The 21,341-nt window shown below is 40.1% G+C and overlaps 2 protein-coding genes across 5 annotated transcripts in view; one reads left to right on the top strand and one right to left on the bottom strand.

Moving 5' to 3' along the window:
* Positions 1–1,942, top strand: part of LOC110989641 (SCO-spondin-like) — a 25,245-nt gene extending 23,303 nt beyond the window's left edge. The window contains exon 20 of the mRNA XM_022254184.2: positions 19–1,942. Within this exon, the coding sequence (XP_022109876.2) occupies positions 19–122 (104 nt within the window). The 3' untranslated portion in view covers positions 123–1,942. The remainder of the gene's footprint in view (positions 1–18) is intronic.
* On the bottom strand, positions 208–21,341 carry fggy (FGGY carbohydrate kinase domain containing). Of its 4 annotated transcripts, none has more exons than XM_022254171.2 (14): positions 21,175–21,341; positions 18,322–18,521; positions 17,258–17,369; positions 15,597–15,748; positions 14,882–14,970; positions 14,336–14,463; positions 13,137–13,265; positions 11,899–12,008; positions 9,335–9,504; positions 8,660–8,816; positions 7,458–7,532; positions 6,296–6,416; positions 2,516–2,610; positions 208–2,096 (listed from the first exon to the last, which is right to left on the bottom strand). In XM_022254171.2, the coding sequence occupies exons 1-14, from the start codon at positions 21,212–21,214 to the stop codon at positions 1,950–1,952; spliced, it is 1,725 nt and encodes a 574-aa protein (XP_022109863.2). In that variant the 5' UTR covers positions 21,215–21,341; the 3' UTR covers positions 208–1,949. The 4 variants fall into 4 exon arrangements, with proteins under 4 accessions (XP_022109863.2, XP_022109865.2, XP_022109862.2 ...); XM_022254173.2 differs by having other exon boundaries at positions 21,125–21,279; XM_022254170.2 differs by lacking the exon at positions 21,175–21,341 and adding an exon at positions 20,958–21,105.

Below are 21,341 nucleotides of genomic sequence, written 5' to 3'. Positions count from 1 at the left end.
TCTTTTCTTGACTTTCAGTCATCAAGTACCTACTGGGAGGATCAGTGCCTACAGCGCTTCACATCAGCCCTGTGGCCATGACTGCCATAGTGATCTTCACTCACCTTCTATGCAGTGAGTAGATGGCAATGCTCAAGATATGTCCTTGCCCCCACTAGCCTTGCAAGGCACTTGGATAGACAAATTCCTCAAGGCTGCTTCAAGTAATGCCTTTGAGTCCTCACGACAGAGAATTTATTTGAACATGTTTTCATGTAATGACATGACAGGGCAACAAAAATGAATGTCACACATCAGGCATCTAATCAGCTTTGTATGATTTCATCTTTACACATGCACGCATCCCTCCCATGGTGTACGGGATAATGCAGGGATCGCTAACATTAAAAGATTCCTGATTTGCCCTTAGAGAAACAAGTAAAAGACATCTTCAAGACAGATATATGACAAAACAATTGTCAGCTGGTGTGATGTGGGATATCACGTTTTTAACACCCCGGTGACGCACTTGCCACAGGTGCTACACATGTACTTCCCTTTGGTGTTCAAAACATCATATCGCACATCACAGCAGTACTTAATTGTTACATGTACATGCAGTGATGAAAATATACAAATTGACCATAATTTGAAGTTATTACACCTATACCTCCTTCTTAAAATTTTGTGTAAGAGGTGTTACACCTTGGAATGAGTGAACATGAAATGCATGTACCTGTTCAATGCGTGTACATGTACTTCCATAGGGTATGGATGCGGAGCTGTTTGTGTTAGGGAGGGCAGCACAGTGGTGCATTTGAATACGATCAGCTGGTTCTTGCCTGGTCAAACAAAGATGACCACATCTCAGGCTTATGTGTTGTTCAGTACATGGCATTTAATTTCAAAAACGAAAGTCTCTGTTTTCTGGGGGTTTTTTTTTAGATTGGGAAAATGGCTCCACATCTTTGTATTTCAAAATCAAATGTTTGGAAGGGTTTACAGTGCTCAGGCATGCAACTTTTCCTCGGATCAGCCGATTTCCTTGTTTTTCATTTCACACTCATGCCACTGAAAATTGAAAAACACTGTACAAAGTCTTGTCAAGATTGGAATTTCCTCGTTTTTGTCAAAGTCCAAGTTGCATGCCTGAGTGCTTTAAGGTTTGTCAGCATCAAAATAACTAAATATTGTCTCTTTTGAAAAAGCAATATTAGAAAGCAATGAAAAGAAGAATTCCAAATGCTGATAACCATTCCATTATTCCAAAGAGTTTAAACCTTTGACATCAACTGTAATGGCTTCCCTTCTGTGATGAAAACTGTCTGAATTCCATGACTTTCTTCGGCATATGACTCGGTGAAGTTTCCATCACTCACTGGTACATGCACACACATTATATAGTTTAGGATAAATTCCATTTCATTTTACTAAGCACAGAAAGACTTTACACCCACGGCAGATCATTTCAAGGAGTTTAAGGGAATGTTCCATCCCTTAGATTAAAAAACTTGAACCATTTTTTTCAAGTTGTATAATTAAATTGCCAACATTTAAAACATGATTGACGTTTCCAGGAATGTTTTCATGCTTTATTGCTGTTTTCCCTTATCCAGAAAAGTTCTAGTGTTTATTGTAGTCTCATTCTTTGCCTTTTAAGAGTGATTTTTCTGGCATTTCAATTACTTATTAGAAAGTTTGTCTTTCACACATTTTCCATAAAGACCTTGCCACTGTTTTGAGTGCAATGTACATTGTATGTGTCTCTTGTCTTAAATATTAACGTCACTTGGCGAGTTACCAAATAATCATAAAAGATGCTTTTGTAAAAATTGTGAAGTATATTTATATTTATAAGGTTTGTGAAACCACATACTACAGTTTACAATATTTGTGTTGTTAAATGACTAATTGAAATAAACCAGTTTCAAAGATACAAAATATAAAAACAGGAGAAAATAAATTGACATTTAGTGGGGCTGTTGCATGATTTGCCTGTACTCCCTCTGGTGTTGGACCATCTTCAGAAAGACCCTGTGCTTGGCGTCGTGAAACTGCTTCACTGCAGCATTGGGCTGGATGACATCACCGGCCTTGCACATTGACCGCATTGCATCCTGGGAAAGTAGCATGTGGGAAAAACAAAAAGCACACACACAGGCAATGGTATACAGAAGCGAGAAAGAGGCAGTTTGGACACTGGGAATAAGTGCGACGGCAAAATATTTGATTTAAAAACTGGCAGGTAGTTAAAATGTCGTTTGCAGGAAGAGGGGAAATTGAACCTATGTGGATCTGTGCTTTACGCCAACTAAAAATATGTTGTCTCTTTTTTATGGAAAGAGCTGTTTTGTATTGTTTCCCCCATAGTGGATTTCCAAGGCTCTTGTCAATACTTGAATATGAATAGACCAAGTGAGGGGGATGCCCCTTCTGGAATACTGTGGGGTTTTTTTAAGGAATTAAAAAAACCATTTTAGAAATGGTATTACCATTTTAAAAATGTTAAGCAAGTGTAACATTACACTGAGCTTACCTGGACAGTTGGGTACAATCCTGAGGCACGAGCCCCGAGAATGGAAGCTCCAACCAGAACTGACTCATTTTCCTTGGGCAGGACAAGAGGTAGACCTTCAAAGGGTACAGATAAGAAATGTTGAAGATCTTACAGTGAGGAATGCAGCTACATGTAGTTGTAAGTGTATAAGGATTCTATGCTTTTAGTGGGTCGTGGCAAATACGTGGTAAAAACCACCCAATTTCTTAGTCCTAGCTGCAAACAATGCTGATGGAAGGGTTGATGGGGTGGTAGGGGGGCACAGGGGGCCATGGCCATTCCCCCCCAAATGATAAAAAGGCAAATTATTTTTGGGTGGTGCTTTTCATTTCCCTTTCTTCCAAAAGCTTGTTAAAAAAAGCTGGCCAAAATGTAGCCTTACCCTTCAGAAACAAATTCCAGTTACCGGATCCCGGTATTAAAAGAAAAATTCGGAAAAGGCTGACCTCCACGTTGAATGGGGTTTATTTGAAACCCTCAACACCCTAGCTTGACGTTCAGTGCCTGTGCATATACTTTCAATGTGGAATTTATTTATTTCATTTTAATCAGCTGAGCTAAAAAATGAAGTCTGAAAATAACTTAAGTCTGTGCCAAAATTAACATTATTACATAATTACTCCAACTAAACAGCATTATTTAAATCTTACACACACGTATTCTTTACTGGGGTCATGTTACACAAGTGCTACCCATCGAGTTTTATACAACAAATATTACAAATAATGAGATGTTTTGCTGTTGGACTAGCTACATGTACATGCATGCACATCAAAGTTATATTAGTTACCACAGAAACAGATCAGCTGAGTAATACACCATCCATCTCAATTATCAAAAACTAGAGAAGGTTATAATATAGGTACCTATTACACTAGGCTAATGAGTAGCCGAGACATGTCAGCTTGGACAAGCTAATCTCAGTGGGCTGACAGCAATTTCTGTTTAATTCCCCGGAAAAGTGCGCTGGCTTACATGTAATTCATCATGTTTTGCGGGTTCACATCATACAGGCAGAGCTCTAATGACAAACATAAAATACTTGATGGTTTATCACTTCAGGTCTGAGAAACCACAAAAAGACTACAGGAGGGAGGGGGGGTAGGAGATTGAGGCTTAGTTAGAATCGTATAAGGAGTGGGAAGGGGGTAGATTAGACCCCTGAAAATCACGCAAGATGGAGGAATTTCCTTTCGGCTGCTGGTGCACCAAAGTGACCCTTTGTGATTCTGGCCATGCAAACTTACACTATTTGACAGTTAATCATCTGACAGTTCTTTGTACATGGGCGGTACCGGAGCAAAACAAACATGGCGCCTTATTACATAGGGCTACACTAGCATTATCCACAGCGAGAAATGTTGAATTGAATGGCACATCCCCAACCATTAAATCAATGTAAATTCAGAATCAGCATCCATATAATACAAAACCTGATTACTACGTTGTATTTACACAGTCTGTCAATATGTGACGCTGTACCCCATGGCTCCAGCTTTACTGCTTGAATTTGTAATTGGCAGGATTCCAAGAAATCATTAATTACATCGGCTTTCAAAATGTCCAGTCTCAATAGTCTGTATGATTATAAATACAAAATTCCTTCCTAATCGATCTGAATTTGTAATTGGCAGGAGTCCAAGGAATTATTAATTATAACAGCTTTCAAAATGTCCGCAGTCTCAATAGTTTGTATAATTATAAACACAAAACTACTTCCTAATCGATCATCCCATCACGTTTCAGTTCTGCCATCCTCTAAGAAACTGGATCTGATGATAAAGGCCCTCTGATATGTGTTTGCTTTCTAGTCCACTTGACAAATTCCAATTGATAAATAAAAAAAAAAATTGATAAAATGTGACGTGCCTAATACAGCTGTATGCACCATACAGTCATCAGACACAAATGGAACTATTGATCTGCCACGAAAAACACACTCCCAATTGCTGCAAATAATTATGATCAAGCCAGCTACATGTATTTTCGGAATGCCATTTAGTTTGGGTGAAGGCACGGGCATTTTTTACTTATAGCATTCAAAGCTATCGTTGCCACTCTGTGAAGGGTCTGCCTACACTCCCTCATTCTCAGGCAAAAGATGATTCCATCTATCCACTTAGTGAAGTGGCACAAAACCGAGAAAACGATCAGCCATCCAGGTTTATCTTCTTCGACTCCGTAAGCAAGTCCAATCACAGGCACAGGAATCCAGCTGATCACGACGAAGGCCACAATGATCAAGACTGTTGTGAACGACTTGGTGCTCGTCCTCTCCTCGTTGGCTGGCAGGTTTTCCTCGGCAATGCGTCGCGCCTGGCGCCTGGCAATGCTCAAGATGTGCAAGTACATGATCAGAATGCAAGTCACGCAGACCATGCACATGCCAAATAAGATGTAAACCATGAGATGCATCTGGACAAAATGAAGCACGGCAACCACAACTGAGGTCACCGAACTGGACACAACAGCAATCTGCGATCTGCGGATAGTCATCAGACGGGGATAGTGAAGGCACCTGACTATGGCGAGGTACCGATCAACAGTGAGAAGCAAAACTGACATGAGACACTGCGTGCTCAACAAGTAGTTACAAAAGTCAACCAAGTTGGCCAAAAATGTCCATTCTGGCCTAAACAAGAGAGCCACATAAGGGAGAACGGCAAACAGCCCAAAGCCAAAGTCAGAAATAATCAGAGCTCCCATAAAAATCTTGGTTGTAGGTTGGATGTTCAATGCCCGATATATGACAACCAGATATAGTGGATTTAGAATCAGAATCAGTGTACTATCTATCAGAACAATCACTGCACCAAGTGTAACTTCCTGTTCTGAAAGTGCGTATGTAGACGCAGTACTGACTGCCAATTCAGCCGTTGAATTCTCAGCGATAACCATTTTGACAGAGTGAGCCACTGTCTTTTAAAATGGTGTGTCTTCAGTCTCAATCAAGATGGCATCTCTGCAGTTTTGATACTGAAACTGCATTGTATCAGAATCTAAACAATCAAGTGTTAGACTTTGTGGCTACTACTTTCAGAGGCAAAAGTCTAGATCTTCTAACACGCAGTGCATATAAAGAGAGAAATACAACATTCACGTATGTACTGAGGCAGACTTCATTAGCGGGAGCCGCGCCAAGGCACATGGAACCTCTCCATAAAAACGTTTAATTATAAAGACTATAAGTCCATGCAGGCCTGTAACTTTTGATGAGGACAGGCAAATGCAGTTTCTATGGTGAGGTCGCCTGTGCTGATAAGACCAAAAAGATATCGCTTCCTGGCAATGATTTGAAGACAGATTAAATTGACAAATGACATCAATCTCTAATGCGAAATTACACAACACAGGCACACTGGAATCAGCCCTTAGCAAACCCATTACTGGTAGCACTGGTTTCAGTGTATTTTACTTGTTTTTCCGTCCACAGAAAAATTCTTTAGATTTGAATACATTTTTAATATGTGTAGCCTGACATTAATGACTCTTATGCGCTGATAACAGTAGTCGACATCGTCAATCAAGTGCCTGCTGCCCACTGAAAAATGCACCATCAGCAAAATATCCAAACTAATTAGATGAGAGACAAAAATCTAACTAGCAAGGGTACAAACGACTGACAGTGATTGACTCGATGTTGCATGCACTGAATAATAAAATGGTGCCCTGCAATCGCCAACAAGACTGCTTTGGGGTAGTCAATTGTTATTCTGAAAGACCATCCATTAGAAATGGCAGAGACAAAAAACTGGTTACCTGTGACATCAGCGTGTGTCTGGATGAACAGGGAATTCTTACTGAGCCCACCACACGCATATAATATTGATATGCAGTGACCCGCTGCATCCATGGACGATATGATGTGTCTTGTGCCATGCTGTAAAAGGAGGAAATCACAAACATTAAGCATAACCACAATTCTCATAAAGCACTCAAATGAAGCATCAATCAATTTTTCAACTAATAATGCATGGATTTTTTGGTCAGGCTTTCCATCATTTATATGTAGTGTTTTTTCAGTGCTTTGTTTTGCCTATCTTGAGTCTCCCAAGAACTGAAAGCAAGATGGCGCAGAATTCAACGACACTAACAAAAACATCTGGTGCAGTAGCAACAAAGCCTGAAAAACAGTGAGGAACACATTCATTGTTTGAACATTGGGATTTTTAACAATGCCTGTCTCTTGGGAAAGAAGTATTCAGAATTTTCCATTATTGGCCAAAAAATGCATATTCACTGAGAAATACTGGCACATGTCAAGCTTTTACTCAAACACTATACAGGCAGGGTATACCTCAAAAACTGTAGCCTACAGTGTACAAACAAACAGAAACTGTGACCAACTGTGAATAATAATAATTATCAAGTGAACAATTGTGCGATGTTTAAAAGTGTTTTATCCTTCTTGACCTTTTCAACCTTTGGCTCGGTCCACTATCAGCCTCAGGCCCCTTGTTGGTTTTCAACATGCCATGCTTGCTTCAAATCACTCGACCAAATTTTGATTCCCTCAATAAAAGCCACCCGTATGACAGGATCTAGACCAACAAGAATGCAGTTCTGGTGCAAGTATCTATGATTTATATGTCTTGGTACAAACTGAGGGTAAAACACTTTTCACTGACATGTCAGATTCATTTCTCTTACTAGAAATATCTGATTTCCACTGTCTTGAAAATGGTACATAAGTATACAATACAAAAAAGACCGTAAAGACCAATAAAGACCCCCCCAAAAAATTTAATAAAAAAGAATGGTTTCTGTGCATTTCGCTGAATAAGGTACATGTACACGTAGACTATAGAGGAAGAAAATTGCTTGTGGATTCACGTCTGAGAAAAAGTTGTGCGTACAGTAAAATGTCCGCTGTTGAGTTTGTCCTTAGAAACTATATAACAAATATATTAGTACAACTTACAGCAATGGCCTGGACGGTGGCAAGATAAATTATAGCGAGATCTTCAACAGTTGCAGACAGCGTCAAGCCGCATATCTTCAAAGCAAAAAAAGGCATTTTTTTTCTCTTTTGTATATTTACAGTTATCATTGAAAGAGTTTTACATAAGGAAGTATCTATTTCCGGCAACTATTCCTTTTCTTTTTCAGGTCACGTTAGTCAATGCATCCATTCTCCTTTAATCCTTTCTGTATATGTTCATGTAACTGAAGGAACTAGCGGATCAGCTGCAGAAAAACAAGACACAAAGATGGGGGTGAGATTGGAGAATTATCCATGAAATATTCACCAGAGGTTTTGGGGGCCTCACAGCAGTGTAAGGTTTATGGTATATATTTGTATTTGTCTAAATGCACCCCTTTTAAATACCAATTTCTTTTGCTGTATAAGCTTTAAACACAAAAAAACATCTTACGGTAAACTCAGGATTTTCCAAATTTTAGAGGAGATTATTTGACAAATTCTGAAATCCGGGAACTTTTGACCCCCAAAATCCTGAAATCAGGAGAAATCCTGAAATCAGGAAAAATCCTGACAAATCTCACCTCTGCCAAGAATGAGCACAGTCTTAAACACAGGGCAAGTTTGATACAGGACCACCAGTTAACTAGTGCTTAGTTCATGACATACCTGGTACATGTGCTGTAAAGTTCAAGTGCGAACGACTCTAGTCAACCATTGTCAGGAAATTGGGCTGGAGGGGACAAAAGGTGGCCGCAGGAAGGGCAAAATAGCAAAACTAAACGTAAAATTGGTCATTTACAAGTGACATACTGTTTTTCCGGCATTTTTCTTATAACAGGTCCTCTCTGCACTGTTATCAAAAACAGTTAATGGCAACGAACGGTGCGACCAACCTCGATAAGTCCAACCGTCATCGACTACCATGCGTTCAATAGGAGTTAATCCAACTAAGGTTAACTATGGTCCTAGATCCAACTTGCCAATTGTAATTTAACACATCCAGTCCAAGTGTATGTACTGTTGAACTTTTGAACACAACTGTATAAGATGTAATTTGTTTTGGGGGGAAGGAGAAAGCCAAACAACTATTGTCAGTTAATGTCTCCCACAACAAATTAATCTTAAGAAAACTGATTCAGAAACTTAGACATTCGTACATGATTGCTCTACTTTTGCAGGAGACCATTAAGTTTACCAACCATTCCTTTAAGACTTGAGTCTGCCAAAGGAGAACGGTTGCCATGAAAATCGGGCCAAATGTGAAAACCCCTTGTCAGTTCTGCCAGCGAGGTTAAATTCTGCACCGTTGCCAATGTTTTTAACTCATCGTGTAAATAGTGGTAGACGGTAATTCCTCTGGAAGAGAATACATAATGGAGGGACTTCATGACAAAAGAATATGTCTTGTGTTAAAAAATCAGGGTTAATAGCCAATGAAACCTGAAAATCATGAACAAAAGAATATCAAATGTTTGAAGGCTACATATATTAATACCTTCTTTTAGAAATTTTGATCCAAAATACCTGATTAACTAAATGATACGTAACATGTGCTGGTGCATCCACAAACTACAAGTGCTGGTCACTTTTCAGTATGAAATAAAAATATGACGGTGATGCTGCCCCATGAGTTTGCTCATTTTGATAAACCTGACCGTGATGAAATTTATCAAAGTAGTGGCCGATGAAAAGCTATGCCAAAAGTCCCATCAATTTGTCACAGTATTTCTTTGGATGAAGAAATTATGTGTAAGTTCGTACCATTTTTTGAAAGTAAAATTACACATTTCTGTAGAAAAATATCTCGAACAGATTAATTTCTGAATTTGACATGCTTCCTGTTATCAGAAACTCACATGTATGAGCAAACTCACCCTCTCTCAGCTTCATCTTTAGCCATTCTGTAAGCTGGATGAGTCTCCAAGATGTGATCAAGGAGTCTACCTGAAGCACTCTGACCGCCTTCATTCAGCCAATAGCCTGGCACCATTGCACTGAAGTACGGTCCCCATACACCGGGCACAAAGGTGGGTTGGCTGCTAATCTGTGGCAACAAAGCAAACGTGACGATCACTAATCAAGAAAAAGTCTTGTTCCTTTATTGCATTAGACTCCTCCTGTCAATGCAAAAACCATGGACATTTCAAAATGAAAGATGGGATGTGGGTGGCCTAGCAGTTACAAATGTGTGCACTGAACACATGTAATATAACTTCAAATAGACACACGACACGACGCATTTCGGGCTTCTTCTCTTTTCTGTTATTTTCTTATCAATTTTTCTTTCAAGAGGGTGAAATTATATGCCACAATACTGTATGGAGTGTGTGCAAAGGTTCAACAAGAAAGTTATGCTTCCTGTTTCCCTACGTACATGCGCATACCCTATTTCAAAGACGTGAACCAAATTTGGGGGGGAATCTTAGGAAACTGTGAAATTGGAAATAAAGAAACAACGATGTCTTTCTTTTTAGTTTGAATGTGGTGCAGAAAGGTTCAAAGGACTTGGTGATGTCACTTTCTTAGCCTCAACTATACATGTTACTGTTATCATTTCTTTCAAACATTTGGGGAACAGTTTCGTAATCTTTAGGGCACAATATCTTGGAAGATAATGTTTTATTTATAAAAGCAAAAGATCATGCTTTGGTAATGTGGTACCAGTTTGAAGTCCATGTACCAAGGCAAAAGATGTTTCTGTTCATTGCTGGAAATATCGATACAAACAGTACTATGAAAACAGAAAAAAAAAACCTTGGTGATGAGTCCAGGCCAGCTGTAATGCCTGTGTATATGTAACCTAGGTACAGTTAAAGGAAAGACATTTGATTTTAATTTATACAAGTACATTTTGTACATTTATAAGTACATCGTGGAAAAACATTTGATTTTGCCAGAGTCAAAACACATGAATCTGAGGAGAAACAGAGATTTAAAGGACAAGATAAAAAAACAATCACAATTTGAATTTACTTCCCAAAGCGTCACACTTCTAATATCAAACTGGACGATGAGGATGTGAGGCTAGTCACAGGTAATGGTTTCGGTCTAAGATACCGATACGATTCTGTCTCAGTTACAGGAACGATCAGCCATTGTATGTAAACATGGTTTGAGGGTGGAGAGTTAATACTGACTTTGTGAGTTATTGGGAATTGACTAACACTGTGTTACGAAACGAGAAGTGATGTGGGTATTAGTTTGTTGGCATACTATGTTACAAATAAGCAATATTTATGAGTCCATTAATAAGAATGATTTCACAGGGCGACAGATTAGATATTCTATTCCATGCAATGAGGCCAAGTGGAATGGAACATTCAATCTGCCACCACATGAAATTATTCTTTCCACTATAAGAACATGAAATATTCACTGTTTGTATACACAATACCTGACTGACTGTGCCTTATGCACACGTGTAGTCCATCTGTATTATAATGGTATACATGTATACACATATGCAACTTAAGCAGACATGTAGGTCAACCTAAAGTGATAGATGACCCACCAATCAGATGATGGGAATTTTTTCAGAAGTTGTGTATAAACAAAAAGAAACCCTATTATACATGTACTCGCTCTACCATGCTTCATCGCATGACATTGATTATCACTGAATAGTACAGGCTAACACTGATCATGGCACTCATAGAAATGTACTGTATGCTAACCAGCGATGGAGGTCTCGAGACCGGTCTCGAGACCACTTTTTGCTGGTCTCGGTCTTGGTCTCGGGAGCTGTGGTCTCAGTCCCGCTCCCCTATGGTCTCGATAATGTGGCTGGTCTCGAGTCGAGACCGGCAATATGTAGCATTTAATGATCGATTACTTTACGTTACTCTGTCGTGTTTGTGTTTTCTTTAGTACCGTAGATAAAAACGTGTTCATTTCGGTCACATTTATCAGTACAGTTGATAGGTCAAACATTTGCTAGCCCGCAGATCATGTTGTCAACCCTGTTAAAGAATCGTTATATATCGTGGTTCGTTTGTAATTTTGTTTATTTCTCGGTTTATGTCTCGGTCCACTTTGAAGGGGTTGGTCTCGGTCTCGGAACTTCAGGTCTTGGTCTTGGACTATCCAGTCTCGAATACAACAATGATGCCAACATCATTTTGTTCCAAGAGTTCACATACATTAACCCCCTTGTGACAATTCCTTGCAAACATAGTAACAATCATACCGGTACAGGTAGGTCATAGTTCACTATGCAAAGATATTTGCCCGTTGCGTGCCTGTTTATATACACGTGGTACATGCACAAAAAACAGCACAAACAGTGACTGATACGAAACAAATTGTATAACGGTGACAGTTCAACACACTATCTGACTATTATGAACTTAGAAAATAAAAAAAAAGAAATTTCATTGCTCACAGCTCACTGTCTGATGAGGTAGGTCTATAGAAAGGTTTTTGTGTCTACTGTACATACCGCCATATGGCATGATGACGTTCCACATATCAGAGCTAGTCGAGTTGTGATGGCATCATCTTTGCCGGCTGGCATCGAACTGTGCAAAGAAACGTCAGCCCCAAGCACACCTTTACACGACAACAGGAGTTAAAACTAAAACAAGTATTGGTGTGCCGCTACTGGTGGTTCAACAGACAACCAGATCTAGAAATAAACTTGTAAACAATTAAATTGTTCCTAGGAGTGGGATACTGATGGGTTAAATTACAGTATTTATAATTGCTTACTGACTAACAAATGTATTGACAAACTGGCATCATTTCTCAATTAATTCTTCCCTTTAGTTAATGCAATGCCAAAGATCTTGGTTAGTTACATTACGGTTACTGTTGTTACGGCTTGTTCAATCATCTTTGGCACAAGTTAAACATGGCACAGACTAATAATCAAACAACTCAGGCTTTTTAGGGTAGTACAGAATACCAACCTTTCTCTCTCTTTGACTTCATGTCAAAAAGTAAAAATAACACGTGTGGTTTAGTATGCATTAGCAAGAAACCAAAATGGGGAACCAAATATCCATGATTTTAACCACAAACTAGGATTTTCCCAACATAACAACCATGATGCAGCACCCAAATGGTTTTCTTCTTCTCTGTGATATAATCCTTCATTGGTGGTTGTGATGCATACAGTCGTTCTGAATTTTGAATTTTATCTAAGTCTTCATGAAATCGTTCACACTCACATTGTGCATGTACATCAAACTATCACATCAATTATTAATTTCATTGTTGACTGATACCTTGCTGAATTGTCAGTGAGTTAACACAAAATCAATGCACACTGCATGGGGATCTTTTTTTAATTTAGGTTTCTAAGTTCAAATGTCAACCTTTCCTAAAGTTTCCTTTTACTTTGTACTAAAAAGTGCTCATTCAACCGCTGTGAGAAATTCCCTAGGTCAACAACTTATGTCAAAAACTGTGAAATTTTCTGTTAAAGTCATGATTCAAAATGTTGAGGCTTAATTATCCGGCATGTCTTGATTTGCATATTCTTGTACCAATCAAGTTTTCACTAAACTCTGTCAATGCACAGCTGAGATTGGGCTGAGGTAGAAATTCAGCTTCTTGGTCTGTACGAAAAATAACAATAACCTGGCTCTTTCCTAAGCAGTGCACATTTCAGCATCTTGTCCGTTTTAATGTCCCCTTACATTTCTTCCTCCAAAATTTGAGCCTGTACCGACTTACCCAGCCCCCCTGCATGGGCGTCAATGATGGAGGCACCAACAGGTGTGCCAGGTGGAAGGCCCAGCTCTGAAGCTGCCTGATTGGTCAGTCCACAACCAACAGGTTCCCCTGGTGACAGAACTTTACTGCCTATAGAAAAGCAAAAAGATCCCTTCAAAATGGGTAATTCCAGAAATTAGGGGTCCGAAAGTGTGGCAGTTTTGTGTCCCTGTTACACCTGACCTTTGTTATTTGACATGGAAAATATCTGCAGAATTGATGTCAAACATTGTCAAACTATTACTTTTTGTTTGGCAGGTAATTTGCATTAATTCATCACTCTTGGAAATTAGAAAATGTGTTCTGAACTTACACAATTATTGTGTCAGATGTGACAGGGACACAGAAAAAATGGACCCCTAATTTCTGGAATGACCCAAATAAGAAATCATTTGATGAAGCCAGAAAAAATCCCACAAAACTAAAGGTACATTTTACAAAGAAATAACTCTTGAATGCTACCCATGTGACAATGTCAGTGGGATTGGTTGTGTGAGAACATAACTGCTCTTTCTGCAGTGCAAATCAAGGACAAAGGTTGCACAAGGAAAGTTACACAATGAGCAAGTCTGCATGTATGATTGCGGAATAGACAGTATATACATGTACATGGTCATCATTTAAGGTGAAATAATGGAAGTCAAAGCCAAGATTTCACTATCAGGAGAACTTCAATGACTATCATGCTCAACTTTCAAAGGCTGATATAGTCTGATAGAAGTGAATGTACATGTAGGTGTGGGTTTGTGGCTTCGTTTCCAAAGTCATAGAAGTGATGTTCTTATTCCCAATGAGAGAATTTCGGGAGTAGCTTCCTGGTTATCATGGTTGTGGTGAAATGGGACAACATATCACACTGGTAGGCCACTTTAATTCAGTGACTGTTTTGAGACTGTTGTAAAATTGTGCGCCGACAGCTTTAACAGAAGGTGCGACTACCTCGCAAAGCATTCTAAGAAAGGACTGCGAGAGAATTTCCAATTTTGTGACAATTTTTAGAACTACAAATAAGTCAAGCCCTATCTCATAAATTGGATTGTTCAATTTTGATCTTTATACCACCCTCATCCTAACCTCAGCCACTCAAAGAAAAAATAGAATTAACTACACTCTTTTTAGAAATTAAAATAACTTTTTATAAGAAATACCGACATCATTACCAATTTTGGCATAATTCTTCTCTCGGAGTTCCCCAAGACCGATGCCCTCCCAGAAGGAGTCACTCCATTCTTTTCTTCCAGTGTTATCTGCTTGGTATGTCCACTTGCACACGACGGAGCACAGCGACCTTAACAGTGATTAATCTCGGATTTACTGGTCAGTGACTTCTGGTGCGAGAAATGAGACAGTGGAATGGGAGGAAGAGGCATGGTGAACAAATAAAAGGAAGAATGCCGACTGAACGGCTTCCCGTGTTCAGTGATGAGAAAGATGAGGTGACAGATGGAAAGTTCCATTTCATGAGGCAAAGTCAGCTCTGATGTAACGCTGTGCCCTATATTGAGTGCTGTGCTGTTTCCAGGTAGCCACTGCTACGGGCACAACCCTTGGTGAGCCAATGGTAAAATCTGAAACCTTAATTTAAAGCACTAAAATATTGCTGGTTTGCAGAAATATCACTGACGGTTGATGTACTAGTAAGGTTTCATTTCAAAACGTGCATTTTCATTGTTCCATTTCTTTTAAAAAGGGCCGCTTTTTTTCACCTTGACAAATCTCCAGTGGCCTTCCACGTCAAGAAGTCGGGGAGGTCAAAGAAATGGCCAGCCTTGTCCCAGCATTCAGCCTTCAGATTCTGTTGAAGAGAGAAATAGGATGAATGTTACATTCAAAAAATTTTTTGGGCGAAACATTAAACTTAAATTAGACACTCTCTTGGTTTTCCTTAGTATTAACAGGGGCTTTCTGGTCAACCAATTGGCCTCAAAGTATTTCCAAATATTTTCACCCTCGGCACATAGAATGGGCCATTATGCATTTTTGCGACCTAACGCACCTTTTTGCAGAGCAGGTAACATATACACACAATCACGAACATGCTCCAGTGGGATTAGCCCACGACTTCCTGCACACTTGACCGTTGAGTTTGCCAGGACTGGGTGGCTAGCTCGAATGCAATGCAGAATCAGATGTCGCAAGTATTAATTTGGCTTTGCATAAAGCCAGCCACCTGGCAAACTTAGCGTTTGAGTATTAGGACATCTGCACTTATAGGCACGAAGTTGTGGGTTCAAAATCCCACCAGAGGAGCTTGTGATTTTAAATTTTTTTGGAACACTACACTGAGAGTGATATGTTGAAGTAAGGGGAAGATTGAGTGCAAAATTAGCATCTCCCGACACAAAGCTAAATTGATGTCATCGTCAGCAAACAAAATATATAAGGACTGCAATGTGGGACAATAGCGGAGTCTATCTGCACCTGTTTCAGCCACAGCAGCTTGGGCGGCTGCATTTCAAGTGATATAGCCCCACCGACGTACTGAAGAACTTTGTGGTCGGTGGAGTTTATCGTGCTGGCTTGTTCTGACGCCCTGTGATCCATCCACATGATGACGTTCCTGTTGTTGTACCCTGCCAAGCGCATAATGGAAACAAAGCCTGAGTCAGACTCATTGCAACTCATCGCAGGTTTGAGTCTACAAATGGGAAAGTGAGAGACATTTGAAAGAATACTGATGATGTCACACTTTGTTTACACATGGACTTTCTTCAGGGATTTGAAACTCCATGGGAAAGGATCCATGTAAAACAAAGCATGACGTTTGTGATATTTCAAGTGTGTAACTTAATCCAATGGTTTGAGCAGACCAAGTGTAAACAAATGCGGTGCTTATGAAAGCATGCTTTATTGATCTTTTTTGTGACCTTGTCTACGGAGTGCCTTGTGTTTCAAATTACACAAACGATCTCGCATGCAACTGAATGCCGTTGATACAAAATGAACGGCAATAAATACTACAATGTCATCAGTACATATGCCCACTCCAAAACCTGCTAATCATGGAAAATACATAAGTGATGCAGTCAACATTTTCCCAACCTTGGGGTTTTGTGTTGCATACATGTACCAATATTGTTCATGTCAGGAAATGGAAAAAGGTATATTTCTTGTGGGTTTGTTATCTTGTTTTTCTTATTCTGCCCCCCTTGTTCCCAGGATATTATCCTTATCTGCAACCAAAATGGAGCCATCTGTGGTATGCCATGATGGAGGTCATGATGCTTACCACACTTGCTAGCCCAATTCATTGTTTTACGGGAACTTTCCCGCAGTCCTGACCGAGTCTTTTTAGAAACAGAATGTCAATTGTTTGGGAGATTATCAAATTGGTGGTTGCAGGTTGTTGGGACCTGGGAGAAAATCTGTTGATTCTGCTAATGAACAGAGTTACACGGTGAACCTTCAAAGATTTGACCAATGGGGAAGTTTCTATGCCAGTCAAACTTTGCAAATGGGATGCATGGTCAAACTTGTGAGTGACCAATCATATTCTTGATGGAATTGTCCATCAAGAGACACCAAAGGGCATTCAAGGGCCTATGCCAGGGTCAGAATTCAGTCTGAACCCAAACCAGCCAGCAGACCACTGGTCAACAGCTTGACATTTTCAAGTTGACACAGTAGCCATATGGGGTGAGTTACTGCATGTAACCTCATTTTGAGTTTTACTTTGATGGCTTAGTATTATGGACTGTTTTCCTGTGTTAATTCTAATGTTGATGTACCTGTATTGCTTGCTTGTTTCTAATCATTCCTTGTCACTGCTTTCATCTCAAGTTATTTTGACAGTGTACTTTCTTTCAGTTTCACTTGTTTTACGAAACCTGTCTTGATTATTCCCTTTTTTTTTTGATACATTTGAATCAAAATTATGGATTTGCATTTGTTATTTTTATTCTACGTATGCAACATGAGTAGATTCGATTCTGTGTGTATAAATGTCTTGATGTATTGATGGATATGTTGCGTTGTTCAATGCAGTTGGGCGTAGACCTGAAACACAAAATGGAAACAGTCCAGACAGTGGATTATCCCTGACTTGGTGTTTGGAAGACTACACATTGTATCTCTATTTTTACCACTAGAGCTGACAGTGACTGGCTGGAAGTTGGTATCCATGGCAGCAAGTGAACAGGTTGCATCAAAGCCAATGCCTCTGATTCGTTGGCTGTCTTGCCCAATCATAGCCTCCTGTATATGATGAAAGGAACACACACAATCATGAGCGTCAACGTAAAACAAACAGAACAAGTCAACCTGTAACACGAGCAGGTCTAGGGAAGCATTTTGACTCAAAAGTTATGATTCATATCAGGATGCACTGTTCCCAAGCAGACTGATTAACAAGAAACTTGGCACCTCCTCTAAAGGTCAACTCATTTAAAAAAAAAAGTACACAGAGGGTTCACAAAGCCCTCTGTGGACAGCTGGTAAAAACACATTTACGTTGCAAGCTATGGAGTTGCAAGTTGTCGCCCCCCGCCATTCACAAAGAAAAGACTCTAGGTTGGAGGTATTTCACATAGGTGCCCAGTGCACATGGTACACATGCAAAGACCATGAATTTAACAGAAATTAAACACATATGTGCTCAGCATGTGTCACTTGCCAAGCGCACAAGATTTGCACGCAAGCAGCGAGTTCCCAGCAATTGACTATCGTTGCTGTCTGAAAAAATACACAATATCTTCTTCCCGCACAAGACGGAGCAGATAGTTGCCTCGTTCATTTCATTTACACATGTATGCAGCTAAGTGCATCATTCACCCAGGTTTGATGAGGCAACCCTCACTTCATTCAAATTTAGGATGCAACCTCAATCCTAGCTGCAAATCCTCTGACTGCTCCCACATAAAAATTTGATACAGCCTCAATCCTCCGATAGCCCAAGTTTGTTGAGGCAGTGCAAATGGTATCCTGGAGCAGTAGGGATGATTTCACAAACTTGGCCTGAATTTATGCATTGCCGGACGTAACAAAAGGACCAGCCAAAGATCCTGATACAATGTACGCATCCTAAAACCAGCCACGCATTTTTGTCCTATGTACAGCGTACTCCAGAATCCTTCAAAACCACTCGGCTGATGTGGGGGCAAGAGGTTAGGTTAAAAGCTTGAAATAACGGTATACGACACTCCCTTACTTTGACAGCCTGACAGCACTCTTCCCAGATGTTGTCCGTCGACTGCTCGTAGATATCCCCTCCAGATTGCCAGATCCTGATCGGTCGGCTCCTCATGCCCAAGATAGCGCCGGCGTCATCAACCACTGCTGCACGCACGCTCCCTGTTCCCACATCAACGCCGATGTAAAGGCCTGGCTGGCTGGTAGCATCCATCTTGACTGGCAAGCATAACAATATGTAAAAATTAAAGGCAACAAAATATACACTGTACATGTACTTGCAAACTTTAAATGACACTTTGTTTGGTTGTGTACCTTACATGTGCCTTTTTCATTTTTTTAACACTTCAATTTTGTTAGTCTTGCTCTGCTAGAATGGATAGTATAGGGGCATACCATTTCTCAAACGCTGGTACTTTGTGCTGAATTCAACTTATAGTTCAGAATGAATTTGACGAAGAATTTGTTACAAGTTAATTTAAGCTAGAGCTGAAAAATGTCAATGTATGATTAAATTTTCCATTCACACAGAAATTTGTCAGGGAAAGTTCAGTATGTCACATGTCAAATGCCCATTAACCAGTCTGCACAAGCTGCACCAGATGAAGGCCCAACATGTGTAAAAACCAAAGACCATATAGCGCAAGATGGAGAACTTCATCATGAATACATGTAAAATGTTGTAAGTGCATGGGCGCCATTTCAGCAAGCGATACGCCTGCCCAATGCACATGAATGCACAGGTGCTGCAGCAGGCACGTACACCTGGTACGCCAGTGCCTGTGCATTACCGTGAACCGTGCAGGCATATCGCTTACTCAAATGGCGCCCATGGTGATTACACCATTTGGGCAGAGTTATCCGTCTTGTGCCTTTGGCGCAATACGATCTTTGGTAAAAACACTTCCTCTGTTGTTACAGCTGGCCTATGATGGAACGAATTGAGTTTGCCAGAGAATATTTTACCTTCAACCACCAATTTGTTTTTGCAGGTTTTGCCGGAACGGCAACTGAACATGTGCAGTGAGTGTGTTGGGGGACTTAGACATTTTACTGCAACAATTAACTCTCTTTGTCTGGTTCTGTGCTACATTGTCATTATGTATTATGTTAATTTATTTGGAATAAAATAGAAAACACACTACCCAAAAAAAAATCACATAAGTCATCGTTTAACCCCCTCCCAAATACCCAAAAATGTAAAGTTATGAAATGGCTTTACTTTGACGAGTCTTTAAAAGACCTTTGAGAGATGTAAATTTAATTCAGCATATTTATCACTGATGTCCACTGACGGTTTGGATCACGAAGCCAAATGGAAACATGAATCACAACTTCTGCATCAAACAGATCTAAACAAATGGTGCAATTTAACGAAGTGAATGTTGCTTTGAACATGTGCACCAGGGAAAAACGACACACATGTGCAGTTTTGAATTTTCTCAAAGTAAAACTTTTAGTTTTATTGCGCCATTGATGTGGGCTGATTTTACCCAACAAAAAATATTTGCGTGTGGGATATTGAGTTTTAACGAAGTGACAATCTGTGTACATATATGCTGTGAATATAAGCAGCTTTGCCAAGCAAAACGGCACACGTGGGAATTGAGTTTTCAGGGACAGACCATCCTCCATGGGCACTGATACTCTACAATTAATTGTTAAATATTATTCTGTAATAGGTGCACCATTCATCAGTTTTTTAGCGCCACAAATTTGACTAAAAAGGAGAGATTTGGGGATTTTATGGCCTCCCCTACGTTACCAATTTTCAGTTCAGGTTGCATTTGCTCCGCCATGCAATCCCCCTCCCGTGATTACGTCCTCACTGACCATCTCGTTTTTTGAGCATCTGCGAAACGGCTTTATGCAATGACAAGGAATCAATCTTGAGCATCCACAAGTCTCCTTTACATGTACTTGATGATGTGGTGTTTTGGTGTGTTTTCTAGTTTTCCAGTACATAGTTTGTTTTCAGGGATTTAGTAAAAAGGTCTGTCACAGACGTTTTCCATTATTTAGGGTTTTGGTTTTAGCGGTGTAGAGTGTTTTCCGGTATTTAGCAGTTGGTGTTTTGCAGTGTTTCGTGTGTTTTCCAGTGATTTTATTTTTCCAGTAGTTTTTGGGAGTTTCCTATCCTTTCTGGAAATTTTCCGGTGGTTTTCTGGTGTTTCCATTCTTTCCTATAAACAGTATCACCTGGGACAAACCATTTTCTATTCCTCATAAACTATATTGGGTAAGTGTGGGTATACCCGATTGGGGGGAGAACCCAATCAGCCGTGATTTTTTTCATATAGTAGGGCCAACACTCTATTCATTTGATTCACGTCAAAGTCTGTAGACAGTGACGTAAATGAAATGAATAGAGTCTGTAGACTGTGACGTGAATGAAATGAAAAGTGTAGGCACTACTATATGAAAAAACTCACGGCTGATTGGGTTCTCCCCCCCCCCCCGATCGGGTATACCCAAACTTACCCTTGGTGTCTGTATACACTGGTACATGTACATGTATATGGAAATGCTTTCCACCTTAGAAAATAAACTTAAGCACTTCCTCAAGTCTACCTCTTGCATCTTTAACAATAAACAGGGCACCAGCTAGATTTCCCCAGCTTTCGTGCCAATTTTTTTCAGTGTGATATGGCTTACACATGTAAACTGTACGTGACTCCGTAGGCCCATGGGTACCCCCAGAACTGTGGGGTCCGACGGTCCTCAGAGGCTCTCCGCTCCCACGAACGGAGTGGGGCTGGGCGGACGTCGGACCCAACAGTTCTGGAGGTAGGGCCAACATGTACAGATACATGGGCACTTACTGTACGTGACTATGGTTCAAGCATAGAGAAAGGACAGGGCAGTCACTCGCAGCCAACGTCCGTCAACCGAGTTATGACATCTGCGCGCATGATTATGACATGTGTGTGAGTCTGGATACTGCTTGCGTAATTTCTTTTGTTTAGTGTACTGTATGTAGAAGATGCTGGGTACAAGTTCACGCTATTTTTAATTTTTTGCGACCCGAATCACATGAGA

The sequence above is a fragment of the Acanthaster planci genome, linkage group LG12 (genome assembly GCF_054643075.1).
Source record: "Acanthaster planci isolate LZ-2023a linkage group LG12, COTS_SCS, whole genome shotgun sequence".
Classification (NCBI taxonomy): Eukaryota; Metazoa; Echinodermata; class Asteroidea; order Valvatida; family Acanthasteridae; genus Acanthaster; species Acanthaster planci.
Note: the sequence above shows the minus strand (reverse complement) of the source record. Positions and strands in the feature narration are given on the sequence as shown.